Source organism: Grammomys surdaster, unplaced genomic scaffold, assembly GCF_004785775.1.
Source record: "Grammomys surdaster isolate TR1022 unplaced genomic scaffold, NIH_TR_1.0 136, whole genome shotgun sequence".
Classification (NCBI taxonomy): Eukaryota; Metazoa; Chordata; class Mammalia; order Rodentia; family Muridae; genus Grammomys; species Grammomys surdaster.
In genome coordinates this window covers 14,698,972-14,719,116 of record NW_021604594.1, presented here as the reverse complement: position 1 = coordinate 14,719,116, position 20,145 = coordinate 14,698,972, and the positions used below count along the sequence as shown (strand labels likewise).

The 20,145-nt window shown below is 39.8% G+C and overlaps 2 protein-coding genes across 7 annotated transcripts in view; one reads left to right on the top strand and one right to left on the bottom strand.

Annotated features, from left to right (window-relative positions):
• Ccdc173 (coiled-coil domain containing 173) overlaps nucleotides 1–11,320 on the bottom strand; it is a 30,965-nt gene extending 19,645 nt beyond the window's left edge. Inside the window, exons 1-4 of the mRNA XM_028763027.1 lie at nucleotides 11,156–11,320; nucleotides 7,289–7,518; nucleotides 3,671–3,844; nucleotides 3,364–3,557 (exon numbers count right to left, since the gene is read on the bottom strand). Of these exons, the coding sequence (XP_028618860.1) occupies nucleotides 3,364–3,557; nucleotides 3,671–3,844; nucleotides 7,289–7,518; nucleotides 11,156–11,204 (647 nt within the window). The 5' untranslated portion in view covers nucleotides 11,205–11,320. The remainder of the gene's footprint in view (nucleotides 1–3,363; nucleotides 3,558–3,670; nucleotides 3,845–7,288; nucleotides 7,519–11,155) is intronic.
• Nucleotides 11,321–11,417: 97 nt separating this feature from the next.
• On the top strand, nucleotides 11,418–19,097 carry Phospho2 (phosphatase, orphan 2). Of its 6 annotated transcripts, XM_028762935.1 has the most exons (6): nucleotides 11,418–11,637; nucleotides 12,062–12,097; nucleotides 12,632–12,691; nucleotides 13,373–13,490; nucleotides 13,882–14,030; nucleotides 17,065–19,097. In XM_028762935.1, the coding sequence occupies exon 6, from the start codon at nucleotides 17,091–17,093 to the stop codon at nucleotides 17,814–17,816; it is 726 nt and encodes a 241-aa protein (XP_028618768.1). In that variant the 5' UTR covers nucleotides 11,418–11,637; nucleotides 12,062–12,097; nucleotides 12,632–12,691; nucleotides 13,373–13,490; nucleotides 13,882–14,030; nucleotides 17,065–17,090; the 3' UTR covers nucleotides 17,817–19,097. The 6 variants fall into 6 exon arrangements, with proteins under 6 accessions (XP_028618768.1, XP_028618769.1, XP_028618765.1 ...); XM_028762936.1 differs by lacking the exon at nucleotides 12,632–12,691; XM_028762932.1 differs by lacking the exons at nucleotides 12,632–12,691; nucleotides 13,373–13,490.
• Nucleotides 19,098–20,145: the final 1,048 nt, after the last annotated feature.

The following is a 20,145-nucleotide window of genomic DNA, read 5'->3' as shown; positions in this document are numbered from 1 at the left end:
AGATAGATAGATAGATAGATAGATAGATAGATAGATAGATAGATAGATAGATGGATAGATAGATAGGGGTAAGATAAATAGATTGTTATCACAACAGGCAAGTTTGGTCCTATAGTCAATCCAGGAAGCATCAGTGCTAGACTAATTCCATAGCCATCTTACATTCAGTATGTACAAAGCCAAATCCATCACCTTCCTCTTTTAGGTGGATCCTTGTGGTCTCATTTTGTACAGCACCATCTTTGCAGTTACCTATGCTGGAGGCCTGAGCCCCTCTGTAATCTTCAGCCCCTTATTCAATTTTCTAATAGCTGTTTATTGAAGTCCTACCTCAATGATCAGACAGCCATCAAGGAACTTACATTAGAGTTAAGGACTGCATCTAAACACTGTGATATGTCATAAAGAAATCAAGAGACAGCCAGGCAGTGGTGGTGCACATACCTTTAATCCCAGCACCCAAGAGGTAGAAGCAGGTGGATCTCTGTGAGCTCGAGGCCAGCCTGGTCTACAAACTGAGCTCAGGCTACACAAAGAAAAGCCCTGTCTTGGAAAAAAAACAAAAAACAAAAGCAAAAAAAAAATGGAAGAGGAAAAAGAGAGAAAGATAGAAAACAAGAGAAAGTAAAGAGACCAAGAAAAAGAGTAACAACGGAGTCATACAGACCTCTCTAGACTGAGTTGTACACCAAAAGACCCAAGGCCTCTCTGAGATGATAAGACCACAGATAAAGAACAGGGAAGTAAATTCCAGAGGGAAAAAAAACCCAGCATGTGAGAAGTATTGAAGCCAGAAAGTTCTTAGCAGGCGCTCAAGGCCCTGGAAGGTAAGGGCAGGCATGGGTCAGGGTAACGAGGACATGGACAAGTGGTAGGAGAGAAGCTTGAGATGAGATGAGGTTAGACTCCACAGGCCCAAGTCCTCATTGTACTTTAAATGAATGGAAAGCCACTGCGGCACCAAAACTAGAATTCATTGCTTTTCATTGTAATGGAATATCATAGATGATGAACAGCAAAGGGAAGAGGGAGTAGGAGAGGGTGGGGTCGATTAAGAGCCGATGCAAAGGATAATAATCCATGCAACAGATGGGAGGATCTGGGCCTGAGATGACGGCTAGAAATTCAAGACTTCTTCTGGAGTAAAAGAAATGATCACAAATAGCTTATAGATTTGTTGTGGGACATAAAGGAAATGAGAGGTCAAGGTGGACAGTGGGATTTCTGGTTTGAAGTGGGCAGATATGGGTGCCACTGGGCAGTGCGCCACAGTGGTAGGGAATCCATAATCATCTTTGAGGTACTATGAGACTGTAAGGGAAATCTCTTGGAGGCAGCAGGATGTGTAAAACTAAAGCTCAAAGGAGTGGTTGAGCTCTCTAAGATGGATAAAGTCACTTTGGCCCTCCTCTCTCTACCCTTCTCATAAAGGAACGTAACCAGGGGAGAGTGCTGCAGACTCAAGAGGATGCAAAAGTAATCAGTCAAAAAAGTTAAGACAGGGTCTTACTATGTAGCCTTGGCTGGTCTGAACCTCTCTATGTTGACCAGGCTGGACTCAAGCTCAGAGATCTTACTGCTTCTGCCTCCCAAGTACTGGGAATCAAAGGTGTGTGCCACCAAGCCCAGCAGTAAAATTTCCTTTAACAGGGTCTATGAGGCTCTTCCTACAGGAATTAACTACCTGCAGAAGGAATGAGAAACACGTATTGTCAATAGATACTTGGCTGTCTTTGAATAGGTATTTTTAATTTCTTGGTTAAAATCGCTCTACTTGGGGAATTGTGTCCACACAGTTCTTTATTTGCCTCATCTTCAGGATGCTAGTGTGAGGCAGACTCTTGTACTGGACACAGCTCCAAAAGAGATTAGCCTGCCTGCGTCTGGTGCCGGGGCACTGTTTACAATGTTGATATATGTCATACTTTTCCAGGTGTGGGGCCAGAAGTTTTTTTTTTTTAAATATTTATTTATTTATTTTATTGATGAGTACACTGTGTGTTTTCAGACACACCAGAAGAGGGCATCCAATCTCATTACGGATGGTTGTGGGCCACCATGTGGTTGCTGGGATTTGAACTCAGGACCTCTGGAAGAGCAGTCAGTGCTCTTAACCGCTGAGCCATATCTCCAGCCCGGGGCCAGAAGTTTTAATAACTGATTGTTGAGTGCCTCAAAGTACAGTGATTTAAAACAATAAACACTCTGTCTTGTGCATTCCTGACCAGCAAGATGAGGAGGGGCTTAGATGGGTGGCTCTGAAGAGACTGCAGTTAAGCTGTCGGTTGGGGCTGTAGTGGGGTCACAGAGTCACTAAGGCTGGAAGACCCACTGTCACACACTTGAAGTTTTCTGCTACCTGTTTCTTCCCATAGACCTGATTTAGTATCTTGCAAGACGGAAATCGTTCCTCAGTAAACTCTCTAAGGGATAAGCAAGGAAGAAGCCAGGTATCTTTAATATCTTAATCTGAAATGTCACAATCACTCTGACACATTCTTGTCAATGGCCATGAGATAATATGTGTAGCCTGTCCTCCAGACAGTAGAAACAAATTAAGCTCTAGCCTTGGAAGAAAACCTAAAGAATATGTAGACATACTTTACACCATCACAACGCAATTCCCTGGTAGTACCTGGTAATATAGTTTTAAAATGTTTACTTATTTTATGTTATGAATGTTCTAATGTTATATATATACATATATATATACATACATATGTATGTATATATATATAACATTATATATACATTATTATATTATAACATTATATTATATATTATATTATGATATATATTATAATATTATATTATTATATTATAACATATATTTTATATATATATATCACATGCCCATCTCTGGAACTGAAGCTACAGATGGTTTTGAGTAACCATGTGGGCACTGGGAATCAAACCCAGGCAGCTCTTAACCACTTCGTGGATATGTGCATGTATGTGTATGTACCTGTGTGATGAATGTGGAGTTGTGCACTTGTGAAGGTCAGAGGGCAGTTTTGTGGAGTTAGCTCTTTCCATCCAGGGACTGAGAACTCAAGTCAGGCTTGTGTGACAGATGCCTTTACCCACTGAGCCATCTCAATGGTCTTTGTTTTGTTTTTTGAGATAGGGTCTTATTATGTAGACCAGATTGACCTCCAATTCTTGATTTCCCTGCTGCAGCCTCCCCAATGCTATAAGTGTATAGCAGTGGTTACAAATGTATCACCACAGTTGTCTCTAATAGTGAGTTTTAATCTTTTTAAAATTTTTCTACCATGTTTTTAACAGACATTAATTTGAAAATCAGAAGAAAAGCTATATCCATTATGAGAAAGGCACAAAAGCTCACTGATGTATACATACTGTTTCAGATGATCGTTGGCAAGAGCTATTCTTTCTCTGCGCCGTTTTTCTATTTTTTCTTGTTCTTCTTTAAGAGCGTTTTCATCGTCGAGTTTCACTTGTTCCTCCCATTTTTTATCTGATTTTACTGCATTCTTTTTGTACTGAATCTGGACATCACGCTCTTTCATAACTCTACTGAGAAGAAGTCCTGACTACAAAAAAATCATACTATTTTAAGAAAACTATGTATAATCATATAGAGAAAACTGTTAACTATTCATGTTAAATATACATATATATAAATAGAAGAGAAGCCAGGTAGTACATGAAAGTGTTTCACTCTCTCTGTCTGGTAAAACTGATACTGCTTTGCATTTTCGATGGCCTTCTTTCTTTCTCCTTGTTTGTATATTTCTTCCTCCAGGTCAAGAATTTGTCTTTCAGCCTCAATCTCTTCATCACGCTTTTGCTTGGCTTTAAGTTTCTGTTCTTTCATTCCCTGTGAAAAGACAAAATAATCTTTCTCTTTTTCAGTGTTGGGGATCCAACCCAGTATCCTATGGGCAAACCACAACACAAAAGCAATCTTTTGTTTTTATTTTTCAATTTAATTGACCCATAAGTTAATACCAGTGCATAATCACTTAAATTTCATTATGAATTTTTATTGTTTGCATAATTCATTAGTAAACATGAACATACACTTTTAATTTTTAAATAGTGTTTAGTTACTTTATGTGCATGGCTGTTTTGCCTGTCTGCATGTCTGTGCATCACGTGCTTGCCTGGTGCCTGAGGCCAGAAGAGGGTGCTGGATGCCCTGGGACTGGAGTTACAGAACACTGTGGACTGCTATGTGTGTGCTGAAAATCAAACCCAGATCTTCTGGAAGAGCAGTCAGTGCTCTTAATCACTTAGCCATCTCTCCAACACTGAACTATTTTTTAATTTAATTTTTTAGATGGGTAGTGCGTTTACATGATTCGAAATCCAAAACTATTAATGGGTATGTAATGAATTTCTCTCTCCAATCCTAAGACTTCACTAAGATTAAAAACTTTTCTGTTGACCCATCATTGAGGTATCTACTTGTAACTCCAGCTACTCTGAAGACAGAGCAGAGGCAAGAGGATCACTTGAGACTGAGTTTGAGGTGGTTTGAACAGGAATGGCCCCCAAAGGGCCATGTGTTTAAATGCTTGGGCCATAGGGAGTGACACTATTAGGAGGTGTGGCCTTGTTGGAGGAAGTGTGTCACTGTGGGGGCAAGTTTTGAGATCTTATATGCTCAAGCTATACCTAATGTGACACACAGTCTCCTTCTACTGGCTGTGGATCCAGACGTAGAACTCTCAGGTCCTTCTCCAGCACAACATCTGCCTGCAAGGTGCCATGTTTGATAATGGACTAAACCTCTGAAACTATAAGCCAGGCCCAATTAAATATTTTCCTTTATAAGAGTTGCCATGGTCATGGAGTTTCTTTACAGCAAAAGAAATGCTAAGACAGAGGTCACCATGGACAGTATAAAGAAATCTCAAAAAGCAAAAAACAAACAAAAAAACAAAAAAAAAAAACCTTGTCTTTTAAAAGACAAGGAAAGTAAATAATAATTCAAGATATATACTGAGAGGAAATATTTCCAAATAATGGCTTCTTGAGACAGGGTATCATAGAGTTTAGGCTAGCCTTAAACTCAGTGCATAGTCAAAGATGACCTTGAACTTTTCATTCTCCTTTTGCCATCTCCAAATGTTGGGATTATAGGCATGGGCCTCGGTGCTCGGCTTTAAATGGCATCACATTCTGAGCCCAGGGTTCCATGCATGCTAAACAGGCACTCCACCAGCTGCCCTACATTCCTAGCCCTGCTTTTGTTACAGTTCTTTTCTTGTTCTGTTTATTGAGGCAAGGTCTTGATATCTTGACCAGGTTGGCCTTGAACTTACTATGTAGTCCAGGTTGGCCTTGAACCCAAGGTCTCTCTGGGCTTCCTGAGTATTTGGATTACAAGAATGTGCCACCACATATCTTCGGAATATGTTTTTAAAGTTCTCTAAAATCAATACAAAAAAATCTAATCATGAAAATCTGAAGAGGTGGAAAGCAAGTTCATCAAAAGATGTTTAGCCAACAGTCTAGTCTCCTTTCCATTGCTGTGATAAAAACACGTTGGCCAGCTGGGCGGCGGTGGCGCACGCCTTTAATCCCAGCACTTGGGAGGCAGAGGCAGGCGGATTTCTGAGTTCGAGGCCAGCCTGGTCTACAGAGTGAGTTCCAGGACAGCCAGGACTATACAGAGAAACCCTGTCTCGAAAAAACAACAACAAAAAAAAAAAAAAAAGAAAGAAAGAAAAAAAAGAAAAAAACAAAACAAAAAACCACGTTGGCCAAAAGCAACTTGAGTGAGGAAAAGATTTATTTGGTTTATACTTCAAGGTCACAATCCATCATCGCTGAGGGAGGTTAAGACAGGAACTCAAAGTAGGAACCTGATGCAGACGTTATGGAGGAACCCCACTCGCTGGCTCACCCCCTGTCTAGTTCAGGCTCAAGTTCAGGGACCATGCTTCCTTCTATAGTCCAGGACCACCTGCCTAGGGATGGTGCCACATATAGTAGGCTGGGCCCTCCTATATCAACCTTCAGGCACGACGATTCCTCACAGACATGCTCACAGATTAACCTGATGGAAACAATCACTCAGTTGAGACTTTTTTCAGGTGATTCCAAGCTAAGTCACATTGAGAGTTAACATTAACTAAAACAGCTGGTGAGAAAGTTGCCACCAAGATGGCCATCAGGAGTTAGATTCTGAGAACACACATGGTGGAGAGAGAGAAAGGACTCCCACAAGCTGTCCTCTGACCTCCACATGTGCATGATACATGGGTATACAGTAAACATTATTTTTAAAATATTTAACATTTGTGATTATGAAAACTCAAATTCAAGCCATATAGAAAAATTTACACCCATTAGCATGTCTGTAATGAGAAAGACTATTGATGAGAATACAGAAGCAACAGAGCTCTCATACTGCTGGTGGGAGGGGGGATATAAAATCACAATTGCTTTGTGAAAACAGTTTGGGAACTTCTTATGAAGTTAATTTTGTAAACATTTATATTTTCGTGTGTGTGTGTGTGTGTGTGTGTGTGTGTGTGTGTGTATATATATATATACATGTGTACAGGTATCTCAAGAGGCCAGAAGAGTGTCAGATCTTCTGGAGCTGGTGTTACATGTGATTGTGAGCTGCTCAATGTGAGTCCTGGAAACTGAACGCAAATCCTCTGAAAGAGCTATGATCACTGTTGAGCCATCTCTCCAGCCACTTTTCAACCCACTTACAAAGTTATATATACAGTGATTATGATTTCACTATATATATTTATATCAAAATATCTACTCAAGATAGATGGGAATATATGTCCATAGAAAGACTTGTATGAATGTTCACAGCAACTATATTTATAGTAGTCAAAAGATGGAAACAACCCAGATGTCAACATTTGGTTGATGTCATATCATCAAGTGAGCAGTTAAATAAACGGTAGTGTACCGAACATTGGACTATTACTCAGCAATACAAAGAGTGTATAGAACTCTCAAAAGGGGAGAATAAAACCTACAATAATAAATAGTAGTGGTGTCTCACTCATTTCTAAGGAAGAGTGACAAGGAGCTAAACTTTTAGGTGATGAGTATGTTCGTTATCTTAACTGTAATGATGGTTTTGAAGGCATGTACATGCCAAAATTTTAACAAAATGTTTACCTTAATTGAGTCATTTATGGTATGTTACTTAAAGATCTTAAAAATGTGTGTTATTGTACTTATGACAGTTTGAACATAAAATTACCTATACAAGGTATAAGGCACTCTTCAGAAGCAACAGTTACTGTTCAAAGCATGTGAGTTCTGGAAGGTTGAGACTTACTGCATATGTGTTAGTCCAGTGTTTTACCATCTCTTGAGATTGCATATGCATATTTTTCTTTGCTGTTCTTTCTGCACGAAGGACTGCTGCTTCTCTTGTCAACCTGTTGAGGCTATCCCGGATCCTTTCCCACTCAGCATGTGGGAGTATGGTGATCTGCTGGAGATCTACCTTGCTAGGTAGGAGAGGTGGATAGGGAATCTTGTCTTTTTCATAGTCTGAATCCATTCCTAATGCATTCAAAAACATAATTATTAGATACCTTTCCAGGAAGAGTTCACGTGATTCTTTTTCATAATTTCATAATTGCCTCAAATGTGTAACTTAAGGTTGGCTGAGGGAGATAATACAAGGCTTTATGAAGTCAGAGCAAAGTCATCAAATCTTTGGTGATTTCCTTTGTGTGTAAACTTGGGCAAGACATTTAACTTTGTAGAATCTTGGTGGAAAAGTTCCTGATCAAGAGAGTGAGGTCTATAGCCTGGGTGGAGACCAAACATGCTAGTTGGGATTGGGATTCAATCATGTTTGCTAAGGGCCCATCCTTGAACTCCACTTCAGCCATGCTAATGAGATAAGCAGAATTAGCTCTTTTTTTAAAGATCCATTTCATTAAATTTGACAACTATGCCTCCAAAGCCATCATTACAGTTCAGATGATGGCCATAGGACACTAGCAGTCCCCATGCCCTGTTCTACTGCTTGTCATCCCTCCTTAGGCTCTATTAGGCCACCATGCAACTACTATTTTTATTATAGATTTTATTCAAAGGAATTACTTTGAGATTCATTCATGTTGTTATATGCATGATTTTATTGCTTTATGTTCTTTCTTAGAATCCCTGCCCCAATTCAGAATCTTATGTGGCATAGCCATGTAATTTGTTAAGTTTCTTCACTCTTCTGAACTGATCAGAGAGGTGTATTCTCCTTTTCTTCTATCTCTCCTTAGCATGCTTTCCTTAAAGCTTTGTGCTTTCCCCCAGCATTTCAGACTGCATGCTTTCTCTAAAGCAGTGGTTCTCAATCTGTGCATCGCGACCCCTTTGGGGCCTAAGACCATTGAAAAACACAGATATTTACAGTATACTTCATAAAGTTATAATCATGAAATAGTACAGAAAATAATTGCATGGTGCGGGTCACCACAACATAAGAACTGTAGTAAAGGGTCCCAGCATTAGGAAGGTTGAAGACCATTGTTCTAAAGTCTCTCCTCAATACACAGCTGCTTGCCTGCCATGTCTGACTTTCATGCCAGTTTAACTAACACAGCTCTTTCTTTCCTCCTTGGGGCAGCAATTGAACTTTTGCAGCTTACCTGTCCTGCAGTTTTCCTTTTTAATAAAATTGTTCTTGAGCTTCTATTTGAGTCTATTCTTAAATTCTTTTATTGAGACTGAGAATCCCCAAAGGGGACCTTGATTTACCCTGTATCATTGGTATCTTCTTCTTTCAGACTGTGATCAACAATGACTATACCAATAGGTTGTAATAAAAGCATTTTCAGAGTAAGTGTGTCATTTCAAAGGTGGATACCTTTAGAAACATCCATCTGTTGCATTTGCAGACACTGTGAATGGACACTATACAACTTCTTCCCCACTGAGAAGGTAACTTGAAGAACCAACTACCGTCTTGGGCTAGGTCTAGATAGTTTGACTATACAGAAACCTCCCTTACCAACAATTATTTCTCTAATGTTAATCAAAGAAACAAGAAAAATCTCTTCTTTGTTTTGGGAGAGACACTCAAGAGACTTTAAAGCTGTGCACAAGCAAGAAAGTAAGAGAGATGGATAAGGGGGTCATTCCATGATCTTGAGAGGAACCAGCTTGGGATGAAACTGTTAGTATGAAATGCAAACAAGAAGCAAAGGAAGAAGCTAGAGCAATGATCATCATATTGTGCTGCTAATTAACCCACTCTGAAGGCTCCATAACTAAATAAGTAAGTGCATTTCCTTATTTTTTAATATCATTGAGTTGGGTATTCTGTTATATTAACTCAAAATATCCTAACTAATACAGTGGAGCTCATTAACAACCTTCTTCAGAAACATGTTCAACTCAGGATCCTCCTGCCTCAGCCTCCTAAGGAGTTAGGATTCTATGTATTTACTACTGTGCCTAGCTTAGATCTCAACACCTCTCAAGGCTCCCAGCCTAGCAACATGAACTTATGGGGGAAAGCATAGTACTTAAATCACAACACCACATAACTACTAGACATGCTGACTCCTAACAATGACTTCTGAAACATCTCTTGTAGTAGTTAAAACTGCGTATGATTTTTGACTTAAACAGAAAGGGGGACTGGAGAGATGGCTCATCGATTAAGAGCACTGACTGCTCTGCCAGAGGTCCTGAGTTCAGTTCCCAGCAACTACGGGGTAGCTCACAACCATCGGAAATGGGAACTGATGCCCTCTTCGGGTGTGTCTGAAGACAGCTACAGTGTATTTATATGCATAAAATAAATATTTAAAAACAAAACAGAAAGGGGGAAGATGTAGAGGAATTTTAATCCAGCTATGTGGCTGCTCTGGCAAGAGATCACATACAAAAACCTTCTAGGTCTGTGTGATCCAGCTGGAATAACGCACCTCTGCCTGGAATACAGACATGTCCTTAGTACGCAACTTTAATCCCTAATAACTAAGGTAAAGTTAGTTTGAAGAAGAAAGCAGCCATGTTTGAAAGTGATGTCTAATTGAGAGACAGATAAAGTGAGGAGTCAGAGAAAGATTTGACAAAATAAGATATGCCTAACTCTTACAGGGACAGGACAGAGAGGCAAAGCAGCGTGGGTTCGAGTGGAGGGCAGTTCAGTGAGGGCAGTTCGGTCGAGTTCAGGCAATGCAGTGGAGCTCAGTTGAGTTCATGCAGTTCTATTCAGGTTTGTTCAGTTCGTGCAGTCAGCGCACTTCAATTCATAGAATTCAGAGACAATTTTCCCAAGAAGAGCAATTCAGTAAGAGGCTGAGAGAAGCCAGTTTGAATCAGTCAGCTTTTAAAGGAGTTTGGGCCAGAACACCTGCTTGAACCAGCAAGGCCAGAGTTCAGAAAGAACTAAAAAGGGTGAGCTTATTCAGCAGTAAGCCTCCAAGACAACAATTACATCTGGTGAATAAAAATTACTTTTACAATGTCTTTGTGTATGAATCAAATTTCCTAATGTTCCCACTGAACAGGTTGTGTCTATCTAGGGTGTGGGGTGGGGGTGCTACTGCTACAGAACTCAAGCAAAAGATGAAGATAGTTCAAATTCCCAAGAATCTATTAGTTACCATTACAACAATTAAACTTGCTGTTGGACTTAAATAAAGATTTTGTTTTTAGAAGTTCTACTTGCTCATATCTTTGGGAAAAAAATCAAATCTTAGGTCACCTTAATTACCGTATTTTTTACAGTATCAAAGCATTTGACTAAGAGAGTTTTAATTTTAGCGTGGAAAGAACTGAGGTATGTCCTTGAGCTTTAGAAAGGGCTACTCAGCAGGTCTGCAACAGAATAAAGACGTTGATAGGTCAATAACATTTCCAAGCGGCATTCCAAAATGTACTCAACGAATAACAAAGTTTAAGAGCCCCCTGGTTATCGACCAGCGAGAGCTGTGGTAAGATGTCTAACTTTCAGCTTTTTCTACCCCATTCCTGTAAACTTTCTACAATACGCCCCTAGTCCTCTTTCCTTTTTCCACTCATTCACCTGAAGGCCAACGTGCTACACTTCAAGGATGCTTTTCTGGGAATGCTTTCGACTTGGTAAAGCCCATTTCAAAAGGCAACCGAAGCCCTCACTTTGTCACCCTATGCCGGGGTTCTAGAAACAATCCCAGCTCCGGCACAGGCCAAGGCAGCTCACCTGGGCTTCCCTTCGCCTGTCCGGAGCGCCGTCCAAAGCGCACCTGCATCTTTAACAAGCTGAGCCCCGCGAATCCTCAGCGGGTGAGACTATTTCCAAGCTGAAGTTGCGACCGAATGGTAGCTAAACCATTTGGTTGTTTAGCAACCACGCCGGAAGTGACGTTAATCGCCAGCCAGGAACCAGGAAGGAGCCCTGTCGGTGGCTGAACCGAGGAACGAAGCACGAGTGTGCGCGTGCGCGGTGCAGAGCGGTAGGAGAGCTGCGGCGTTAGCAGGTCTGCGTCGACGTAAGGCACGAGAACCAACTGGCCGACGCTGGAACGGATGCTGGTGGTCGGCTGCGACCCAGGCCTGGGTCAGTGAGGAGCGCTCCGTCCCGCTCGGCCGGTTCCGCTTTTCTCAGACGCTGCGCTAGTTTGGAACCGGCCGGTGTGCGAGTCGAGGCCCAGGCTGCTCCTACACTGCGCCTCGCTGGCTGAGGTGAAGGACAGCCCTCTTTGACCACAGAACCCCAAGGATTAAGGGATATACAAGGTGTTTTTAAATTATTTGGATGGTGAGGCATAGTCAGGACTAGATGAGACCCTGTCAGTTTTTACATAGGACTATTAAAACTTGAATGTTGTCCCCAGAACACTCAAGTTAATACCTTTAACATATTAAACTGCTTGGTAAATAACTTGTAATTAGTGCGGTTGGGGACCAGAGAGTCTCTAATGACACAAAAAGTGGACTGGCACTTGATCTCAAAAGAGGCTCTCCTGACATATATGTACAACTGATTTCATTACTAAATTGTTGATACTATCGGCTAATTAAGCAACACTTGTCGTTCCTCAAATGAAAGTAAGTGCGATTTTCAATAATGAACATTCTAACACATAGGTGTGCTATCTCTCTTCAGGTTTTCTATCAGAGATGTTCCACTGTAATAATGCTGGTAAGTATGGAAGGATTAATAAAAATTTCTGGAGATAGAACTTTGTGTACATGTCCTAGTATGTTGGGAGCTCACAAGGACTGAAAAGATCAAGGATTGTACTGTATTTCCAGGCAAACAGCCACTTTCATAGTTTGTGAGAGAACACGCCGCCTAGTGAGGGATCAGTGAATTACACAGTGCTAGCTGCATCACCAGCAAATTTTGCCGCTTTTCCTAAGCCCCTCTTCCCCCAAGATGTTGTGGAGTGAGCAAGAAATTATGTGGATGTGATGTGTGTCCCATCATAGGACAGAAACTCTGAGCTGAGGGAGTTCAAATCACAAGGGACAACATGGGTGCCTTTTAACCTGTTCACTGGAGAGACATTCTTGAAGCAACTGGGACATTGAGTATATAACTTAGAAGACAGAAGCTGTATAGACGATGTCTCTCAGTGAAAATCCTCAGAAGTTTTACTAAATTAGTTACAAGTATTGAACCTCATAAAATACGTCAGCAACCTTCTAATATACAGTCTTATATTTCAAATAGGGTCTCATATTTGACTTGAAACTCCGGATTACAACTGCAACCTACAGCCTTTCTATACAAGTTGGTCTAGAACTGGTTGTTTGTTTGTTTGTTTGTTTGTTTGCCTCGAAGCTCTTATTTCTGTTGTAAATTGAAGTATTTTCACCCTAATTTGAAACAATTTAAATTATTATCGAGATATTTTTAAAACAAAATCAGAAGACAAACTACAAATGATGATTAAACCACTCATTAAGACCTGGCCACTGTCCATAAACCATTCTATGTGTATTATACTTAGTTATGTGTACGTTTGTATAAGTGTTTGTGTGAAGATAAGTGCACATGATTGAAGGTGCCAGAAGAGGCTAGAGCTGTCAGATTCCGGTGGAGCTTGAGTTATAGGTGGTGATAAGCCACTCAAACTTGGATCTTCTACAAAAGCAGTATGTGCTCTTAACTGCTGAGCCACCTCTGCAGCCCCTTATTTACTTATTTAGGGTATGTGTGTGTGTGTGTGTGTGTACACGTGCATGTGCGAGCCATGGAGTCTAGAGATATTAAGCCCCCTGGAGCTAGAATTGTACCACCAGACTTGGGGTCTGAGAACTAAACACTTGGATGCTCTGCTAGAGCAGCATGCACTCTTAACCAGTGAGCCATCTCTCCAGCCCTGAGAATGTGGGTTTTGTTTTGTTAATAAAATGTGTTATTGTGTGTGTGTTGAATGAGTGTAATGGTATACTCACACTTGGCTTGCAGGACAAGTGTTTTCCCATCCTCTGTGCTCACGTAACTCTTCATGCTGCTTGTGTAACCTAAGCCGGGTCCAGGATCACACCTTATGTCTGCCTCAGCCTCTGGAGTGCTGGGATTACTGGTCTGTTTTTCAAATTCCCAAATTTTAGTAAAACAGTTCCCTAGTAAATTCACATTGTTAAAAGTCAGTCTGTGTAATTTTTCTTCCTTAATTTTTGTAGATTTTTTATTTTAAGTACATCACTCATAGCTGAGTATAAATAAAATATTTAGTGTTTCCCATTTAATGAGAAAAATTGAAATGATATTCAGTTGACTTCACACGTGTGATTTTATTAATCAGATGAAATGTTTTTATATGACATACTTTTTGCATTTATTTCAAGTATATGTGTATAATCAAATTGTTTCTTCATTGCCAGTACATGTCTTTCGGTTTTTTGATAGGAGGAAAAGGGATGTAATTAGAAAAAATAAATTATAAGCCTTTAAAATACTTGTATTAATTTTAGGAATTAAGAAGTCTTCGTTCCTTTCCTGCATATCAGAGCAGTTTCTCTGCATACAGAACTGGAGTAACTTTTACAAACAGCTGGCAGATTGAAGATTCCCCAAGCTTTGTGTTGAAGTCACAGTAATTGGACTACAAGTACCAGCTTGGGTAAGTGAATTTAATAAAAAATATTTTTACAAGACAGGAAAAAATCTAAAATTGAGAAAAAAAATACTCTTAGAGTAGCCTTAAATGTGATTTTACTTCACTTGTGTTCTTCTCAGCCTGGTCTACAGAGTGAGTTCCAGGACAACCAAGGGCTATACAGAGAATTCCTGTCTCAAAAAAACAAAAACAAAAAAAAGTTAAAATTTTTCAGTAATTTGTGGTGAATTAAACCTATGCTCGAGGTATTATCCACTAACAATGAGTTACATTAGAGAAAGTTTTCTTTTAATATGGTGCTGGAGATCAAACTGAGGTTTCACACTGCTGGGCAGGTCTCTCCCTCTGAAGCATGTATACATCCCTAGAAAAATTTTTTAAAATCATACACTGTCAATCTCCATGAGGTGTATGTGGTGGTTTGAATATGCTTGGCACATGGGAAGTGACGCTATTAGGAGGTGTGGCCTTGTTGGAAGAAGTGCATCACTGTTGGGGTAGGCTTTGAAGCTCTGCCTAGTGAGGAAGTGACCATCCTCCTAACTGCCTAGAAGACAGTCTTCTGTTTGCCTTTGGAATGAGATACAGTACTCAGCTCCTCCAGCCATCATGCCAGCCTGAACACTGCCATTCACACCATGGTAATAATGGACTGAACCTCATAACCTGTAAGCCAGCCCCAATTAATTGTTGTCTTTATAAGAGTTGCCTTGGTCATGGTGTCTCCTCACAGCAATGGAAACCCTAAGGCAGTATATTTAATTTAAATGGTTTTTTTTTTTTTTGTAGAGGTGGGGTGTTTTTTTAAGAAATGGATTTTTCAAGTAACCCTGGCTGTTCTGGAACTCACCCTGTAGACTAGGCTGGTCTTGAACTCAGAGATCTACCTGCCTCTGCCTCTGCTGAATTAAAAGGGTGTACCACCACTGCCCAGCTAACTGAAGTGTTCTTAAGTGATCAGTAATCATCAATTTTGCCTCTAAATTCATACAACAGCTGGGTATGTTGGCTCATGCCTGTAATCCCAGCACATTGGAGGCTAAATAGGAGGATCACAAGTTCAAGGACAGCCTGGGCTCCAGACTGAGCTCTGTCTCAAAAACCTTCCCTCACCAATAACATCAAAATCAGTAAGTTCACATAAGAGGAGATTCCCCTCCAGGTTATACATTCCCTCCATACCATAAAGTGACAGACAAAGTACTTGTGTGTGTGTTCTATCTTTACTACTTTTTTGGGGGTTTTTTTGTTTGTTTGTTTGTTTGTTTGTTTGTTTTTGTTTTTTGAGACAGGGTTTCTCTGTGTAGCCCTGGCTGTCCTGGAACTCACTCTGTAGACCCTGGCCTCAAACTCAAAAACTCACCTGCCTCTGCTTCCCAAGTGCTGGGATCAAAGGTGTGCGCCACCACTGCCCGGCTCTATCTTTACTACTAATTAGCTTTTTTAATAAGCCAGAAAATACTTTAGCTACATACCATGTTTTCTATTTTTACTTGATTTCTGTATCTTTTTCCTATTTTGGATGTTTTACTTTTTTTTAGAATTTTTAAAATTATAACAAGATTATAGCTTTTTTGTATGTACTTTAATGTTAATAAGGATTTTTTTAAAGATGTATTTATTTTATGTATATGAGTGTTCTATCTGCATGCCACCTGCATGCCAGAAGAGGGCATCAGATCCCATTACAGATGGTTGTAAGCTACCATGTGCTTGCTGGGAATTGAACTCAGGACCTCTGGAAGAGCAACCAGTGCTCTTAACCACTGAGCCATCTCTCTCCAGCCCTGGGTATTTTTACTTAACATCTTTTGTTAAAATTAACCTACTTGAATCTGGGCTTGGTGGCACATGCCTTTAATCCCAGCACTCAGGAGGCAGAGTCAGGTGGGTCTCTAAGTTCAAGGCCAGCCTGGCCTACAAAATGCATTCCAGGATAGCCAGGACTAACTACACAGAGAAACCTCATCTCAAAAAAACAAAAAAACAAAAACAAGAAATAATAATCATTTAGTCATAACATTGACATTTAGAAATTGAGTTTAATCTGAAAGCCAATTAAAAATTATTTTACATTTTATAGTTACATAACTTAAATTCATTAGAACTTTTGTTAATATGTAGAATAGCCATAGTATATTATGGCCTCTTACTTTAATAATGATGATTATTATGTTATAAGCTAATAAAATAACTGTAATAGCTCTCTTAGGAAAAATAAGCGATGATTCTAAAAAAAAAAAATCCTTGCCGGGCGGTGGTGGTACACGCCTTTAATCCCAGCACTTGGGAGGCAGAGGCAGGCGGATTTCTGAGTTCGAGAGTTCAAGGCTAGCCTGGTCTACAGAGTGAGTTCTAGGACAGCCAGGGCTACACAGAGAAACCCTGTCTCAAAAAACCAAAAAAAAAAAAAAGATGCTTAATTGGGAGTTGGAGAGATGGCTCACTGGGTAGGAATACTTAACTGCTTTTTCAGAGGACCTAGGTTCATTGCTAGCACCCCATAGCAATTGACAATCAGTAAGCCCAGCTCAAAGGGATCCAAAGACCTCTTCTGGCCTCCTTGGGCACCAAACACAAATTTGGTACATATAGCATATGTAAGAAGAAAAATTTCTTAAATTTTTTTTAATGCCTAATAAAAGCTGAGTGTGGTAGCATGTACCTTTAATTCAATCATTTGGGAAGCACAAGCAAATGGATTAATCTTCAGTTCCAGGCCAGCCTGTTCTACATAGAATGTTCCAGACTAAACCAGGGGTATATAGTGAGACTCCCATTTCAGGAAAAAAGCAAAAAACATGTTAAGTTACTAATTTCTACTCCATGTTTTAGCATGTTAACTGGTATAATATATATATTTTTTCCAGGTCAGCATGAACCTCTTGTTCCTTCTGCCCCAACCTCTTAAGTGCCAATATGATAGACAGGTGCTACCACAGCCAGCTCTTATCGGGTTAACATTTGCTTCTCTTAAATCAGTATAACAGATATATAAACACAGTGTGTTTAGGGAATAATATTTCCTTTCTTTCAGGGTAACCCAAGTCTGTTAGTGGAACCATGAAAGTTTTGTTGGTGTTTGACTTTGACAATACAATCATAGATGACAACAGTGACACCTGGATTGTACAGTGTGCTCCAGACAAAAAGCTTCCCATTGAGCTACAAGATTCTTACCAAAAGGGGCTTTGGACAGAATTTATGGGCAGAGTCTTTAAGTATTTGAAAGATGAGGGGGTAAAAGAAGATGAACTGAAGAGGGCAGTGACGTCACTGCCCTTCACCTCAGGGATGATAGAACTTCTCAGCTTCCTGAGGATGAATAAGGACAGATTTGACTGCATCATCATTTCGGATTCAAATTCCATCTTCATTGATTGGGTTTTAGAAGCTGCTGCTTTTCGTGATGTCTTTGATAACGTGTTTACCAATCCAGCATCTTTTGATAGCAATGGTTGTCTCACAGTGAAAAATTGCCATAGTCATTCTTGCACTAGGTGCCCAAAGAATCTTTGCAAAAATATAGTTTTGGGAGAATTTATAGATAAACAGTTACAAAAGGGAGTGAGGTATACACAGATTGTTTATATAGGCGATGGTGGAAATGATGTCTGTCCAGTAACTTTTTTAAAGAAAAATGATGTTGCCATGCCACGGGAAGGATATACTTTACATAGAACTCTTGCCAAAATGTCTCAAAACTTTGAGCCTATGGAATCGTCTGTTGTAGTTTGGTCTTCAGGTGTTGAAATAATTTCTCATTTACAACGTCTAATGAAGATGTGATGTGCCAACCATTGAAGTGTGCATTAGTTAAGGTCGGGCTCAGCAACATAAAACTCAATTCCCAGTATTAGTACCTTTAAGTGAGAGGTTTTCCTCTTAAAGAATTCTGGTGGGATGTCAAGGCCACTAGGTTGCTTAGCCACCCTCAGCTTTTGGTCCTAACCCATGGTTTGAGATTGATATTGAAGCTCCAATCCTCACAACAAACAGTATGACCACCAAGAACCAGGGCAGTAGGAGTTTACCCTTTGTTCAAGAATATTTTCCAATTGTACCAAACAGTTCTTTTTGAATACCACTAGCCAAAACCTGGTCAGAGCCTTCCCCAACTGCAAAGATGGGAAATGTAGCTTTCATTCCAGGTGGTCATGTGCCTGGGAAAAAGTGGAAAAACAATATATAATTAAAGTATGTGGAACTCATAGTCTATACTAAGGCTGGTTAATAGATTCTGGTTGTTTTTTTTTTTTTTTAATTTCTGAAGAAAGTAGCTTTATTTTACTCTTATTTAAAAAATAGACGCAATAGTTACCAATGTTGAAAGGAGTTGATGAGCTGTCTTCCCCTGCTGTCAGCAAGTCATACAGACACTCAAGTATGTCCAAGATTCAGCTTCCCCACCACCTGCTACTATGGCCAAGGCAGGCGTTGTTACTGGAGGTGAAATGGATGCTAATACTGCCTAACAGGAGCACTGAAGACTGCCGTCATCCAAGAGGGCCCAGCATGAGGCTCATGCAAAGCCGCCAAAGCCTTAGGCAAGTATGTACTTGAACCCAATTGTGATGAGCCTTTGTGTGTCAAGTTGGTGGAGGAGCTTGGTGCTGAGCATGAAGATCAAATTAGGCATCTGTGAAAACAAGAGAGGGAACCTATAAACCTAGCTGTGGTGTGTTAAGGATGCTAATTGAAGACTATTTCAAATGCAAGAAATAAAACTAGCTTGATTTTCTCAACAACGAAAGCCCGATACTTTATTCACATAAGAATAAAAAGCTCTCAAATGTATATGTCTTCTGAAATCTGTTTTTAAAACAAGAGCGCAGTATTTTACATTTTGTGTGGAGTTGAGGGATACTGTGGTGGAGGTCAGAAAACAGCTTATTGGTAATTGGTTCTCATTCCACTGTGTGGGTCCCAAAGATCAAACTCAGGTCATCAGCCTTAGTGACAAGTGCCCTTAACTGTTGAGGTATCTAGCCAGCCCATGAGGCAGTATTTCTTGTTGGAAGTTTTCATCAGTAGGGATTTCCTTTTGAAATAAAATATATATTATTCTTCCTCGCATGTTTCATGTTTATATCATAGCACCATAAATAATTACTATAATATGATATGCTGTTTTGTTTCAAGATAGGCTACCTCTATAACCCAGATATATCTCAGGTTCTCAATCCTGTCTGTTTGCCTCCAGAGTGTTGGGATCACAGGTATGTACCACCATGCCTGGCTTCAGCATGCCAGTTTAAACTGTTACTTATATTTGGCAAATCAGTTGTGAGAAATATGAACTTGTATGAATACTCAACAGTTAAGAGACTGATGTTAGGAATATTGGCAAATTATCAGCTGATCTAGGCATTTTTATAAATTCATGCTAACCCATAGGTTTGTAATTGGTCATAAATACTTAATACATAAAATAGAGTTTTCTTTCTGTATTTTGGTTTTGGCTTGGTTTGGTTGTTTTTTGTTTTTTGTTTTTTCTGGCTTTTTTGTTCTCTTGTTTTTTTGGTTTGTTTTTTTGACACATGGTCTTACTGTGTAGCCCTGGCTGCCCTGGAGCCCACAACAGTCTGCCTACTTCTGCCTCCAGCTGCTGGGATTATAGGCATACATCACCACACTGATATAGTAAAGTTTTTCTTAAGCTCCTAAATACAAATATTCAGTATAATGTAATAAGGAAAAAAATTATACTCTAGGGTTTTTTCCAAATCCAAAGTAAATCTTTAAAAAATCAGACTATACTGAAACACATTACTTATAAATTATTTGTCTATATCAAGACCAATAACAAACTGTACAACTAAAATTAAAATATAATAGTTTAATTTGCAATAAATTGACAAGTAGTTTAGACCGTCTGACTTCCTGAGAATGTCTAGACAAGCTGCAGCTGAACAAGGGTAAGATCCCTGCCTAATTACCTCAGAGAACTGACGGTGAGGACACATTTCTAAGGAAATGGAGACATGTGGCAGGGAGCTATCTCTCTGTATGTGTGACCCATCTTAAACTGTGCTGCCTAATGGTTATATCTGTAACTTCATTGACCATTGATGCCAGCAGCCATGTGATTTGGGAGGTGGATCCTGTCTCACTGGAG

Bases quoted from the DNA above. Each gene is read 5' to 3' on its own strand.
- Phospho2 (XM_028762932.1), top strand. From the start codon at position 17,091: ATGAAAGTTTTGTTGGTGTTTGACTTTGACAATACAATCATAGATGAC.